Source organism: Cryptomeria japonica, chromosome 3 (assembly GCF_030272615.1).
Source record: "Cryptomeria japonica chromosome 3, Sugi_1.0, whole genome shotgun sequence".
In the NCBI taxonomy this organism is placed as follows: Eukaryota; Viridiplantae; Streptophyta; class Pinopsida; order Cupressales; family Cupressaceae; genus Cryptomeria; species Cryptomeria japonica.
Genome location: NC_081407.1, coordinates 727990549 through 728005133, shown reverse-complemented (window position 1 = coordinate 728005133; position 14585 = coordinate 727990549). Strand labels below are relative to the sequence as shown.

The window sequence follows — 14585 nt, the reverse complement described above, 5'->3', positions numbered from 1 at the left end:
TGTACAAGTGTTCAAGGATGGAACAGAGTCTTGTTTTTCTTAGCCTTCTTAGACTTTATATTTTAAATAAAGCCTCCACCTAGATACTAGGAGTGGATCGGCTATTGTGGAAAACTATTGTGGGATGAATGTTATAAATCCTTCTCAAGTATAGCAGTTTTCGTTAATTGATATTATAATATCAAACTATGTTATGTTGTTGGGTTTTTTCTAAATAAAGAAGCAGACTTACTATTTGAGCAATTCATGGTGTTTGATATAATCATGGGAGTTTTATATTTAATCTCTGTTGTAGCTTGTCATCCAGAAGACTCACTCAAGGGGGGGCACTTGGTGAGGATTTTGTAGATTTGTTTTTACACACTTTACTTTTCAAAGTTGTTTAATCTATTCTCGAAAATTGTTCGATGTTTGCTCCTGCAACCATCGAACTGTCATTTGTTGTTTATTCTTGCAACCACGACATAATAGAACAGTTATTTCTGTATAGATTAGATAAGTTCATATTCTTGACAGTAGAAGTTAATGCAATTTTCCTGTGTTATAATATAGGAATATTTTATTTCTTTATGCAATTTTATTCAACATTTCATTTGCTTAAAACTAGGATAGAATTGTTCTTTCAAGCTCTTAGTGCACATATTGTGATGTCTCATTTCAAGATGTACATCCTTGGGTTGATAATATAAATGGACCAAGATAGTGGGGTTTGATAACTGCTCAATTAGGAACTCTTGTCTCTAAGTTTGAGTGAAGTACCAAATTAAACACCTATTGTTTTGAGCTAACAGTATGTATACAATATTTTGTCACATAATGATGTAGTTGTAACTATATCCTCGTTAATATGATTAATGTGATGTTCATTTGATTTTATGAGATACTATTAGGATTTGAGCTTTACAATTTTCAATTCCACTAAACCTTAGCAGATGCCCCTTGTAGGAAGGATTTGAATATTTCAAATTGTGCCTAAACAACCTAATTTGTCCTCCACCAACAATGAAGAGGATGTGTGGCATTCTATGTTCAATATCTTGTAATTGTTTGTTTTTATTGTTCCATTTTTTTCTTTTGTAATCTTTAATCTTCGTGGTTATATCTTAGAGTTTCATGCATCTTCTCTTTTGAAATCTCTATGAATGTTTTAAAGAGTTTTATATTATGCAATAATAAAGGTGAACCTCATCAAAATCCCCTTTCTTCTGCTCTTTTGAAATCTCTGTGAATGTTTTAATGAGTTTAAGTTACATTATGCATCGCTTAATAATGAGTTTATTATGTGTCGGCTTCTAAATTTCAAAGGTCATTTCATAGGCCATAATTAGATCCCACATTTGTGGAACTTCCCAAACTACTCTTTGAACGCAAGCTTTAGAGATCAATAATGATCTTTTGTTTTTTAACAAGCATTAGAACCATGCAAATTGAAACAATGTTATCTATGTTATTTAAATATTGATAATGATTACAAGTTGATACAAATGCTGGTACACGGCAACACATTGAAAAGACACTTTCTATACTACTCAAATTGCATGAAACTAGCACCCAATAAAAAACAATAAACCATAGCAGATAGGAAACACACAATTAATTTACTATATACAAGAATGTAGGTCTAATACAATTGGAATATGTCGCAGATCTAAAACATCACTATTGAAGGTCTAAAAAACTACTTAAAGCCTCCTCAAACTCACCCTATGCAACCATCTTCACCCCCAAACAATGCCAAACACCCTGAGATAGACCAAATGATACCAATCAACCTTAAAAATTTGTAAGCCCCCTTCAAGGTCGAGGAACGTCGAGGAGACTTGGGGACATCCCAACATCCCCTTATGGCATTTCCCAATGTGAAACATCTCAGAGATGTCTAGACCAAATGATACCAATCAACCTTAAAAAATTGTAAGCCTCATCCAAGGTTGAGGAACGTCGAGGAGCCTTGGGGACATCCCAACATCCCCTTATGGCATTTCCCAACGTGAAACATCTCAAAGATGTCTCCTTTAAGAGGAAATGTCCTAGAAACGAAAAAAGGTGTGGTGGTGGTGGTGGAGAGATAGTGAAAAGACGTTCTCCTAAGTTTCTAAGACGACGTCTCAAAGCCAATATTAGATGAGTCAACACCTAACTAAATATTAACAATAGATCAATGCATTAGTTTGATTGAGTTTATAGGCACAATTTTTTGAGAAATTTAAACCAACAAACTCAAATAAAAAGTAGAGAACTAACAATGAGCAGTAATAAGTCTAATTTTGAATTTTAAATAGTGTAGAGAAAATTATAATTATCTACTAAGAAAGGTGATGTAAGAGGTACAACTACAACCATCAAAATATTAAGTCAGCTTGCATAGAAGGATTTTCAAGATAATTTATACAGAATTTAAATTTTATATTGATTTCAATAAATTGAAAAAAAAAAATCAATTTATATATATTCAAATGAAATATAATGTGTATTTCTTTCCTGATGTACATGTCCGTTTTAAAATAAAATTAACCATGCATACATTGGTATCAGTCGCCATTATTTGGTCATGTTCAAAAGTAGGACATGCAAACAAAACTTGATTGTTTTTATTTATATCTTTACACCAGTCATCGTCTTTCTACAAGTAAGCAATCTTTTAGCAACTCCAAGGTTCGCTTCAACAAATAGCATGTTATAAATCATCTCTAAATTTTCTCCTTTTAAATTTATGTTAACTTGCATACTAACTTGATTTAATTTCATATCCGTTGGTTCTTTTCAAAAAGCCAGTTGAGTGAAAAGAGTTAGTCAAGAAGATTCAGGAACTATGAAAGATTGATTAGAAAAAATAAATAAAACAGTATAATCATCAACATTATCTTCATTCTCAACCTCCTTTCTATAATCTAATTACCATCAGTATAACCTCACGGACAGCTGCATTTAGCATGCACTCTCTCTAGTTGGACAACCCAAAAAGAGTAAGCATCTTCTGCGCAATGGGCCCATTTACTTAAGAACCCCTTTTACGCCATACCATTTAATAAAAACCTTTCAAGTTTACATGCTCGCTTGGATGCCAAGCATCACGATTATCTAGAATCAAATTCCATTATACCACATGCAGATCTGAGCCGAACAGCTTTTCAGTTAAGGTAAAGAAAAATAAATAAATTTGCAAAACCATCTAATGTTAAAAAAAGCCATGTCCAATCACACGTCATGATCTATCAATAAAAAAATTGGGTTACAAAACTACAAGGCTTTTTTATGGTTAAAGCATTGATTATTCATGTAATTACTGATTGTTATATGCTAGCCAGTACAAAAGTTAGTTACAAGCTACTAACTGACCATCAAGCTGACAAATCAAGCAATTTCATCCCTCTAGATTGTCCAAACATTTAACTTTGAGGATTACAAGTTTCCACATATCAATAAGCTCAAGCCCTTCAGTAGTATCTAACCATTATTTGAAAAAGCGGTAGTTTTATCAATTATACATTTTTCTATACGCATAATGTTTTGTCCGATCTGAGCGCTCTGTCAAAGCCACCACCTTCTTGTTTGGATTGATCTGCCCCTCCCCTTTGTGAGGCCTCCCGTACAAGCACACTTGACACAATAAACCCCGGTAATATGGCTTCTTTTGAAGATTGTTTCAAAATTACAACCGCAGATAGCACCCATAAGATAAAAAAAAAATTGCAAGTTAATAAGTTAAATTATGGAACCATCAAGATTATGAATATACAACTTTACAGCAAAACTATGAAATTAGCTTAGCCCTTTCATTTAAGAAAACAAATCAATCAAAACCACAAAGGCTGAAGAGGTAATAGTAATGAACACACCACCATGAGATTTGACTAGAACCAACATAGGCATGGAAAAATAATTAAGATGTATCAAGCACCAAATAATGCAGATAGACATAACAATGTAAAAACCGGACCAAGCAAAATTAAAAAAGAGATGAAACCTTGACTCATTAAAATAATTAAAATGTATCAAGCACCAAATAATGCAGATAGACATAACATTGTAAAAACCGGACCAAGCAAAATTAAAAAAGAGATGAAACCTTGACTCATTGATCATGAGTCCCATAAATATTTATAAAGCAAAAATGACAGACAGAGAGAGGCAGCCATCAATCCCTGTCAAATTTGTCCCTGCACTTTGGCATATCCTCACCATAAGCATTAAAAAAGCTCTCCTCAAATATTGTGAGCATGATATTACCCCTAGAATAGCTTGAGATGTAACATCTTGTGAATAATTTGAACAGCCAAAACGCCCACTGGCCACACAGATATCAAACATCTTGGAAAATCATCGACTTGCCTTCAATGCTGAATATGCTTCAGAAAAAGAATTTTCCCAGCCTACTTGTTGCAGCTGAATATGCAAAATGCAGCTGTCTTGTCTTTAAAAGTTCTTAAGTCTTAATTCAAAAAATGATATTGCCTATCTGGGTCGTGTGGTTGACCGAGGATACTGAGAACCAACATCCCCTGATCCATCATGTTGAAAAGCAGAAGGATATCCAGAAAAAGCAGTTGGAGTCCTAAATGCACCATTTCCAAGTCCATGTACTCCATGGTAAATGCCAGCATGAGAACTGCTAGAAGCAACAGAATCCCACCTCAAGTACTCTGGTTCTCGCACAGCCCAAGGATTTCCAGAAAATCCATCCCTACTCCAAGGTATGCCTTGATCACCCTGCCAATTTGTATCTCGCATGCTTGCTCTTCCATCCTGAACCCCACTAGGAGTTGCAAACGCCCATTGCAATTGTCCATGAGAATCACTTGAATGTCCTGTCCTTCCAGCTCCACCATGGCTTCTATTACTCCAACTGCTTGAAGTACCTAAAGCATTTCGATTAGATCTTGCAGGAGGTACAGGGCCTCTCCCACCCTGAGACTGGTTCTGTGCAGGTGGTTCGGACCAGATGGTAGAAGCATTTGAAACATCTGCAGTCCTCTGCTGTGCCCTGAAAAAGGAAAATAAACTTTAATTATAAACTTATATAACAATCAGAGGGCATCAACTGCTTCAAAAAACCTATATACCCAAGAACGATCTTATCATCAAGGATTATTAATTTACATTGGCTTACCCTATGTCTATAAGTGATAAAATAATTTTATTGTGAAACTAAAAACAAGACATTAAAATGACGCTTTTTTATTCATGGATTCAACAAAAAAATCCCTCACATGCAATACAATCAGAGATTCTGGCAACAGTTAACAGGTGATAAATGTTTCTGAAGTTTGCATATATATGAAATGGGAAACGACGTCAGCCACACAAATATACAACACGAGTACAAAGTTCCTGGAACAAGCCTTTCTGTTCAAGTCGTGTGCCTGAGAGCTGGACAAAATCTCTAGACTCTAGAGTATTTAATATGTTTCTATCTAAAATTTTAAAGAATCCTATTCATCATTTCATCTAAGGAGGTCCAAGAATATAGTGAATATTTGGCTGAAACAGCTTTTGATTAAACGTCCTGAAAATGTTTGTAAGCCAATCAAATTGAATAAGATTGTGCCTCAATGTATTCACAAGGACAGCTGAAAACCTGAAAGCAGAGTTTCAATTACTTCTGAGAAAAAGAGTAACATTCACAATGGTAGGATGAGCTGCCTAGTTCTCTCTGTATTTCAATTAAACTCTCCAGGAAGGGAACCCTTATAAATGCCAACATTTATTCATAGTTCAAAGCATGTGCCATGTTTTTCTTTATGACAAAAAAACAGGCAGTAAAGTAGTAACCCCTGAAATAAGAAACACGTCATGGTCAATTATTTTGGTAACAGTAGTTGAATAATAAACATTAGGTTGAATGCCTCGTTGAAGAGATTTCAGACCCTTGCTTACACCAGTACGAGTATCACACATATAAAAAGCCCAAGAAATATATTCTTTGCCTAATTTTGTATACAACATATAACCATCTCGACAATACAAAGAGTCACAAATCTATTATCCAAGTTGGGTTGCATTGGCAACTCTTAGGCAAAAACGGATGCAGATTACTCCAAAATAGCCAAGTCCAAGACCTATAACTGTAGTGCTATTCGACCCATGGTGTTACACACATAAAAAGCACAAGAGATTTTATTTGATTAATTTTATGGACAAAATATAACCATCTTGACAATGCAAAAATGGATTTCATCCACCTATTTTAAGAGCCACAAGAATATTACATTAGTAAATGTGGTGAAGGCAACTATTAAACTGCATGCCAAAAGTTGGGTTGCGCTGGCAACTCTCAAGCAAAAACAGAGGCAGATTACTCCAAAATAGCCAAGTCCTAGACCTTTCAAGTGGCAGTAACATAGCACCACTAATTGGCATAGCAATTTTCTTTTGATTAGCAGAAATTTATTCTATTAAGGAGTGTTTCAACCAACATGAAACTGCAAGGCATTTGACTCAATCAAAATAAAACAATTACGTCACTAGGGAAATCTGGGCTTTTACATTGGTCCCTCTTTTATGTTTAGATTTTTATGAGTCCAGCATCATTCTGAACGATTGATCTGCCTGACCAATCTCAACATTAAATTATCAAACTTCAGGGAGGGTATATGGTAGAACTAATGACACATTTCAGAAATTCAGAGTTATTTAACAGCAAACACTGTCCTCCCATGATTTTAAAGCTATTAATACCATTTTTTCAGCAATTATTTTGGCCTGTACATATGTTCTACTTTTAGCCTACAATCAGGACATCTCTATTATGGGTTCCTTTGGCTTTGGGCACAAAGCTTCCCCTTAGGAATTGCATACTGTATTATTACACACTATATTTTGCAGTACAATGTAAATGAGTTATATTTCTATGGTGCTCGTCGTTTGAAACCAGAAGGCAGAAAGGAAGGATGGAAGAATGTGCCATGGGAGCCTGCATAAAAGGTAGACATTATATTACACTTGTTATATAAAAGAGAGCCACTTATGTGAAATGAGACCTGCATACTAGGTGACACTTGTTATAGAGCACATATGGGTTTATTGGTATTCATTCTGATGTTTGATAAGATATATAAAAACATTCAACAACAGCAGATCGTCTATTTTTTCACAAGACTTGTAGTCTTATTTCCCTTTCCAATGATGAGTACAATGAGCTACCTTCAACTACTCTAAATATATATTAGAAAAAAATTATATTCTTTATTTATAATTATTTATTAATTACTGTCAAAATCCCATTTCCTAAATTTGGGGATGCCACTGGCACCCAAAATAAAAAATGAGTCATGTTATCAACACTATTTTTTTTTCGTTACGACAGGGCCATCCCCACGACCCAGCCCAGCGCCCAACCTGCCTTACGGGTAGGTGAGTTGGCTTGGGTCATGGGTTTACTCTCCATTGGTCTCGGGTTTGACTCCCTCCCGATTATTAATCAAATCAACTATACCTTCAATTGTCTCACCATCCAGGCATCATGTCTTGAAGTATATATAAAAATTTTAAATTATCATGTTAAACAAAAGTGTCATAGTGACAGATATCTAACAACACAAGCAGATAAAGATAGACACTTTCACATTAGCCATCCATAAGATGGCTTCTTTCAATCTTCCTTATAGTTTAAACGAGGTAAGAAGACAAAGTAGAATGATGCCATACCCTGTATCAGTTGGCATTCGATATGGACAAGACCTCTCGTTGACTGGAATTAATCTTGATGAGCTGGCAGTATCCGATGACATAGAACTTGGCATTGGCAGTATATGATGAGACCACTGCCGCCCATCTGGAGATGTAAAACCTTGAATACCAGCAACCTCAGCACCAAGAGACTCATTCTGAACATGATGCTGCAAAGCTCCAATCATAGAATCATAACCAAGATGATACCTTGATGGCCTAGAATCATTACCAGGACCAAAGGGAAATGAGGGTGGCAAGTTTCCACAAACAACATTGACAAGTAAATCAGGACCTGTATGCAATCAAAGATTGGAAACCTACCATTAGATCAACTTGACATCAACAATCATAAAATACCATGTTATAAAAATGTCAATGCAAAAGTTTGACAAAATTTTATCCAACTATATGAATAGTTCTGCAAGAATAGATGTAGCAATGCATGTGGCATAACAAGCTGGAAAGAAACAGCTTGATTTTGCAACTTACATTAAACGTAAGCGTATATAAACATGAAGCAATTTAACAGAGCAAAGTTTCTAAGACATCTGAAGATCTCATACATGATTAAGGTTGGAGTTTTTGCACAGAAAAGCTTAAAGAATGAAATGCATAATAAAATAATAAAGTAATGCATAAATTCAGAGAATACTTACAACCACTTGCCGAAGGATCAATTCCTCTGTCAAAAAAACAAATGCAGTCCAAAATAAGACCAAAGGAATATTACATTGTTTTGTTTCATACGTTTCTGTCAAAAAACAAATGCAATCAAGCCAAAATAAGATCACAGCAATATTGCATAGCACTGTTTCATATGTTTCCCAATATTTTTTACCTCTACTAAGGTAACTTAGCAAGTAACTCCTATAAGCTACACTTATCATATTAAAGCAAGCATAACAGTGTGCAAACTTACCCTAATGAAACAGAAAAGTGTGAATACGATGAACCTGGATAAGGGCACCAATTTGTAGTTCCAATATGCTGGAAAAACATGAAATTAGAGAAGTTAGGAAAGCCATGGTACGAAAAAGTGGAACACGAACACATTGATCACATAAACCACTAAGATTCTGCTTGCATATTTATTTCAAAATTTACAGACCTGTATAGTATGACGATGCTTGGCATTCACAACATTTGTCACATAAAATAGCATTATAAATTTATAAAAGAGTCCCAACCATGAAATTTGAGAACCTAATAGCATAAGCATTTACAACGGAATAGAATTATAGCAAAAAATAGCTAGTCTGCTATTTCAACTAGAAGGACTTTATGTTCCAGCCTAGCTGAAACACATACTTGGCATATGTACTGCATTTGTGATAACAAGGGGACTTAATTCCTTAAACCCAAATGATATTTTAATTTCACAATATCTCAGGTCCAAAGACCAAGTGTTTTACAAGCCTGAAAACGTTGGCTAGTAGTTTGCATTGAAAACAATGGATTATAAAAGTAACACTAAACAATAAAAATTTGCTAAATTATTTTCACTTACTTTTCTTATAAGTCAGCTGAAATTTATAAAAGAAGGGCATTCATGCAAGCTATGTAAAATGGAAAATATTGTCTCTCTTAAAAACCTTCTTTCTAAGCATATACGAATTTTCTAGTAATAAGTTCCTTTTATTAAAACTGAAATTCTTTCAATCCAAAAATGACAAATAATACACAATGTCAATTCAATATTCAAAGAACCAACTTAAATAATTGGAGATAAAATGACAATACTCATAAAACTTAAACCTAGCTGGCTAAGAAATAGAAAAACTATAAAATTCAGAAATTGGCGTATGTAAACTTGTTTGACAACATAGTCCAAATGTTTCTGAGATTTTTAAGATGAACCAAAAAAAGGAAGAAAAGAAAAACAGAATAATATAAAAATTCCAATAATCAGAGTATCTTATGGTCTTCGAGAAAATGAGAGCTGGCCAACGTTCACATACTCCAATAGAAAAAATTCAGAAAAATGAAACAAATCCTTTTGAAGGAAGGCACTCACCTCATGTGAAAAGAGAAACTCTGATACACCACCATAAATATCATAGTCACCATCTTCATAACCCATCTCTTCAAATGGAATATCATCAGGCAAACCACCCCCATTCGCATAAAGCCACTGACCATCTTCAATGTCTCTGCAATTTGGGCACTGCATAATCCCCTTTGCATTGTATGCAGATCCAATGCAGTCTGCAAAAATGTGTTTAATCCATTTCTTTATATGAGAATCAATTACAACTTCTACGAAATTTCAATATAATAAATAAATTCCTCCAGATATAATGAGCATAAGCTAAAGCTGTCTATCTATTTCATTATCTTGACATTCTCAAGCACTTAGTGACAAATAACACTACTCTCAGGCATTGCATATTCAAAAAGGCACTGGAACAACAACTGCAAAAGTAAAGATCTGAACAACACTTATGTTTAGTAACCACACGAAATAACACAAGCCTCCTTCTTGCTGCAAACATTTCATTAGCTAACCAGCACTACTGAAATCCTCCTAAAACTAGTTTGGAAGAATGCATGGATTGCTGAATAATAAACAAACTATAATTTATTAGCTCTAGACAAATGGAATATTCAATAAATGATAACTTAGGTAAAAGCTGCAACCAATTTGCAAATGTGACAAACACAGATAAAGAACTGCATTCTGAGAGGGATAAGTCATCTGATTAGATTCATAAAAGAATAGAGGTCCAAAAATATCTTAACTGGGAAACCTTGACAAAGATCTTATAAATGGGTTAACACGCTTTCAGAAATAACTGTGCAAGCTTTTTGCATCAATATGTCATGCCCCCGCCAAGATAGACAGCAGCCTTTATGACCATCTGATCGCAGCCTTTTATCAGTCAGACGCAGCCCTTAGACTGAGGCAAGGGAATTGAACAGCAATTCTATTAAGCGATTAAATCTAACAGTGTAAATCTTGCAAGAGAAATCATTATGAAAAGTTTTGACTCCTCAACTTGGAAGATATAAAAGGGAGAACATTTCACTTGAGGAGGAGAGAGAATAAATCAATGGATCCAATAGATCAATTGGGAAATAATTTATTATTCTCACAAGGCAGCAATGGAGGGTGGTGACTCAATTCTTGTGAAAGATGGTAACTCTTTCACCAATCAAATATAAAGGAGAGATCATTCCAAGGATTCAATCATCTCTTATCCATAACCAAATAAACATTCATTCAATCATCACTCATGAAACCATCAAAGCAAATCACTCAATCATCCATCAATCATCAATCATCAATCATCAATCATCAATTGGGAATAAAGGAATCAAGCAAACAAACCAGCAAGCAAGCAATCATACAAACACCCATCAATCAAAGTCCAAACATCAACTATTCAACATCAACAACTCTACCATCAAATCATTCAAATATTGATTCTGATCAACAATCAATTTAAGAGATCAACTCACAAGCAATTCAGCATATGACTTCAGAACTTCATATTAAAAACAACTAGTCATTCGGCCATATATAATGGCAGAATTTCATTCCAGAATCATTCATATTTTATAAAGCATTCAAGGATTGACTTATCAATCCATCAAGAAATAGTAATCAGCAATAGTCTAGCAAATATACCAAGTTATCAATTTTGAATTCTAGTTAGTACTTCCAAACCAGATGGGTTCCAGGCCCACGGGGTGGGTAAGGTTTGGAGGGATGGGATCTTTTCCTACCTTTGACAAACTAGGGATAGGGTCCTTGGTTTTGTCACTGTTGAGTTAGAGACGGGTTTCTTTAACTCAGCAGATTTGCAAGGTATTTACAGGGAATTCACAACTTGATCAATTCTGGGTATTGTGTTACGATATATTGACCTGAATATATATATATCCTACATTTGCAATCTTTGATAAATCTATTGTCATATTTTGAGTAAATATTATTTCTTTAAGACACAAATCAGTAATATTCCAAAAGGAGACATTACACAATGTTTCAAATCACACTCTGTAATCCATCATCAGGACATCACTTTTTCATTCCTGATGATGTAGTGGGTGATCCAAAATGTTGATGCATAAAACTTACAAGCTTAATAAATCTCTACTAGAACTAATAAATCATTAATGCTAAATTGTAAAAACTTAATGTAGAGGTTATAAACAAAAGTGATTCATATTTTTCAGGGATAATAGCTGATTTGATGTGATACTACAATTCACGGAGCCCATTTGTTTAGAATCAGAAGTGAACCAGGTTCGCCATCAACTTGCTGTTAAAACTGGGATCAGACTCGATGACTAATCAAAGATATTTTTCACTGACGCAAATAACTAATCAAATTTCATGTTAAAATGTAAAAGTTCCTTTCCTTCTAATTTACCATGTCATGTCTTCAAAGATTTGGTCATCCTCAAAATAGTGGCTTAAAGCTAATCTGGAAACAGATCTTTTATCAGATATAGAAACCCTTGAAATCATAAGCACACATAATTTGTTCAACACGTATCAAAGATATCGAGCTGAATTGATAACTTCAATAACTAGGAAAGTTAATATCTCTGATCCTCTCAGATATATGACAGGATCCAGAGAATATTCTTGAAAAATGTGGAGAGCATTGCATGGCTCGATTACATAGGCATCCAGCATGATCTATGTTGGCAAATCTTGAGAATATGGTACGAGCAAATAATCTACAGAATTAAAAACAGCCAGAACATCACCCCAGAATCACTAAGGACTCAGGAAAAGGTCATCAAAATTCCTTTGCATATTGCTCCAAACAGATCTTTGCAACTCATTATCTACAAATAAAATCGTTCCAAAAAAGCTTTGCAAAATACAACTGAAACAAATTCCTAATTGCTGTTTCAGATTATTGGTTGGGCACATCTCATAGACTATAATACATACTGGGCTTAAAATGATGACACCATGCTTGAGGTTAATCTATTTTTATTTCTTGATAAATCCTAACAAATCTCAGTCATGATTTCATGCAGATTTGACTGTTCTTCCCAAAACAATTTGAAAAGAAAATAACATAGAAACAACAGCACATACCGAGCTGAAAACAATGAGCAACTTGAAAAATATCTAACGAATAGCAACATTATTCGGCAAATCAGGACTAAAACCATCTATAAATTCTCTTCAGAAATTATTTAACAAGAAAACCTTAAGGATGCAATCATACATACCAAGGTGAAAATAATGCCCACACTTGAGCTTGGCAACAGAACGCTTTGCAGCATCCACAACAACAGCTTCGAGACACACAGAACATTGATTGGCAGCAGCCCCTTGAACCCTGGGTTTCTCGTCTACCTTCACTGATCCTTCCACATTCGAGGCCTCCATGGCCGAACAACAATACTTCTGAGAACAAAATAATCCAAAAAGCTTCAAAACCCCTTTTCCTTAGGCGTAAGCAAATCCCCACATCACATATCAAATATATATATGCATCCAAGAAAGCAAATACTTCTCCGTTGAAAAACACCTGACGGAAAAAACAGAAAAGCGTCCGCTCCTTTAGCTTCTAATTGAATCCCCTCTTCGAGAAGGTTTTTTTCTCGCAATATTTTAAAAAACAGAAAAGCAAGCTTTCTTAATCTCTTCAACGGTCTTTTTCTTTGCTTCACCCTAAACTAACCGTTGTATTTTCGCGGCATAGAAAACCACCACAGAGCCAAATTTCTACCCCTTGACACTGCCAACGAAATCTAATGGCATTGTCTCCAAGAGCAGGGTTCTGATTTCAATCCTTCCTCGGAAAAAATCAAAACTTCACCGTTCTTTTCCCGAATGCTTAATTGCCCAATCTTTTAGGTAAATCCCGAAGATTTCCGGCTATGCGGATTCAGATCGAAAAACACAAAACCCAGGGTTTGAATAAACAGATCCAATTTCCCAGAAAACCCTCAGTTTGGTAGAAATACAACTGCCGTAAAAGGCAAGCTTACCCGTTACCGTAGCGCAATTGAGTGCAGAGGAGATTGTCTGCAATGAGAATTTCAAGAAGATTCCGACCGTGCCTTCGGTGATTACAGCCCGACTGAAGAAAAAAATATTCAAAGCGTTGGGGTTTGTATATATATGGCTTCACTATCAACGCTCTCCTCTGGCCGTGCGATGGGACGATTCGATGGACAGCAATTTACACGATGTATTATGATTTCCCGGGAAAATAAAATATTATTATTTTTATTGGGGTGACCAAAAAAAACAATAAGGTCAAAGTCAGATGTATATTAAATTAATGATGGCAGTTGATTTGTAAAATGTGTTAAAATTGGTTACAAGTGGTAAAAATGTTGTGGGCATAAATGTCATGTTATGGGATGTATTGATTTTTCTTTTATATTGAATTAAAGCTATAAAATGAAATTTCCTAGGACAAATTTCTACCGACCTCTTTTTAAATTAGAAAAAAATTTAATCTTTCTAAGGTATGAAAAATAATGATTTTAGAAAAAGGGTTTAATATTTCAAGGTGTGAAAAAATAATTATTTGAGAAAAATTAGGTTCATTAAATCATAATATTTGTAGTTACGATGGTTGGAGAGGCTTATGGAGCATGTGGACTTGGCCCAACTACATTAAGAGCATATTATGCTTATGGGCTTGCTTAGAATGTGCTCTTCCTTAAATATTTGTAAGGAGGTTTAAGTTTGGTGATGATATTGATAACTTTAAATTTGTTTGATATGTGTTTCTATGGTGATTAGGTGGTTTTATGTATTAATTGGTAGGTAAAATAATTTATTTTATGTAGAATTTTAGTAAATGATGTTATTTTAATTTTAGTTTTGTGATCATTTGTTTTTAGAAATCATTTTTCATTTTTTAAATTTATTGTTTGAATTCATCAATGTTAAAGGGTTTTCATCTTCTCCTTTGTTGTAGGATTGAAGG

The 14585-nt window shown here is 34.6% G+C and overlaps 1 protein-coding gene across 2 annotated transcripts; it reads right to left on the bottom strand.

The window, feature by feature from the left end:
• Positions 1-3949: 3949 nt before the first annotated feature.
• LOC131032469 (E3 ubiquitin-protein ligase RFI2) lies at positions 3950-13824 on the bottom strand. Of its 2 annotated transcripts, XM_057963443.2 has the most exons (7): positions 13170-13824; positions 12868-13045; positions 9686-9876; positions 8591-8658; positions 8328-8353; positions 7648-7963; positions 3950-4984 (listed from the first exon to the last, which is right to left on the bottom strand). In XM_057963443.2, the coding sequence occupies exons 2-7, from the start codon at positions 13025-13027 to the stop codon at positions 4456-4458; spliced, it is 1290 nt and encodes a 429-aa protein (XP_057819426.2). In that variant the 5' UTR covers positions 13028-13045; positions 13170-13824; the 3' UTR covers positions 3950-4455. The 2 variants fall into 2 exon arrangements, with proteins under 2 accessions (XP_057819426.2, XP_059074531.1); XM_059218548.1 differs by having other exon boundaries at positions 12868-13824.
• Between the last annotated feature and the right edge of the window lie 761 nt (positions 13825-14585).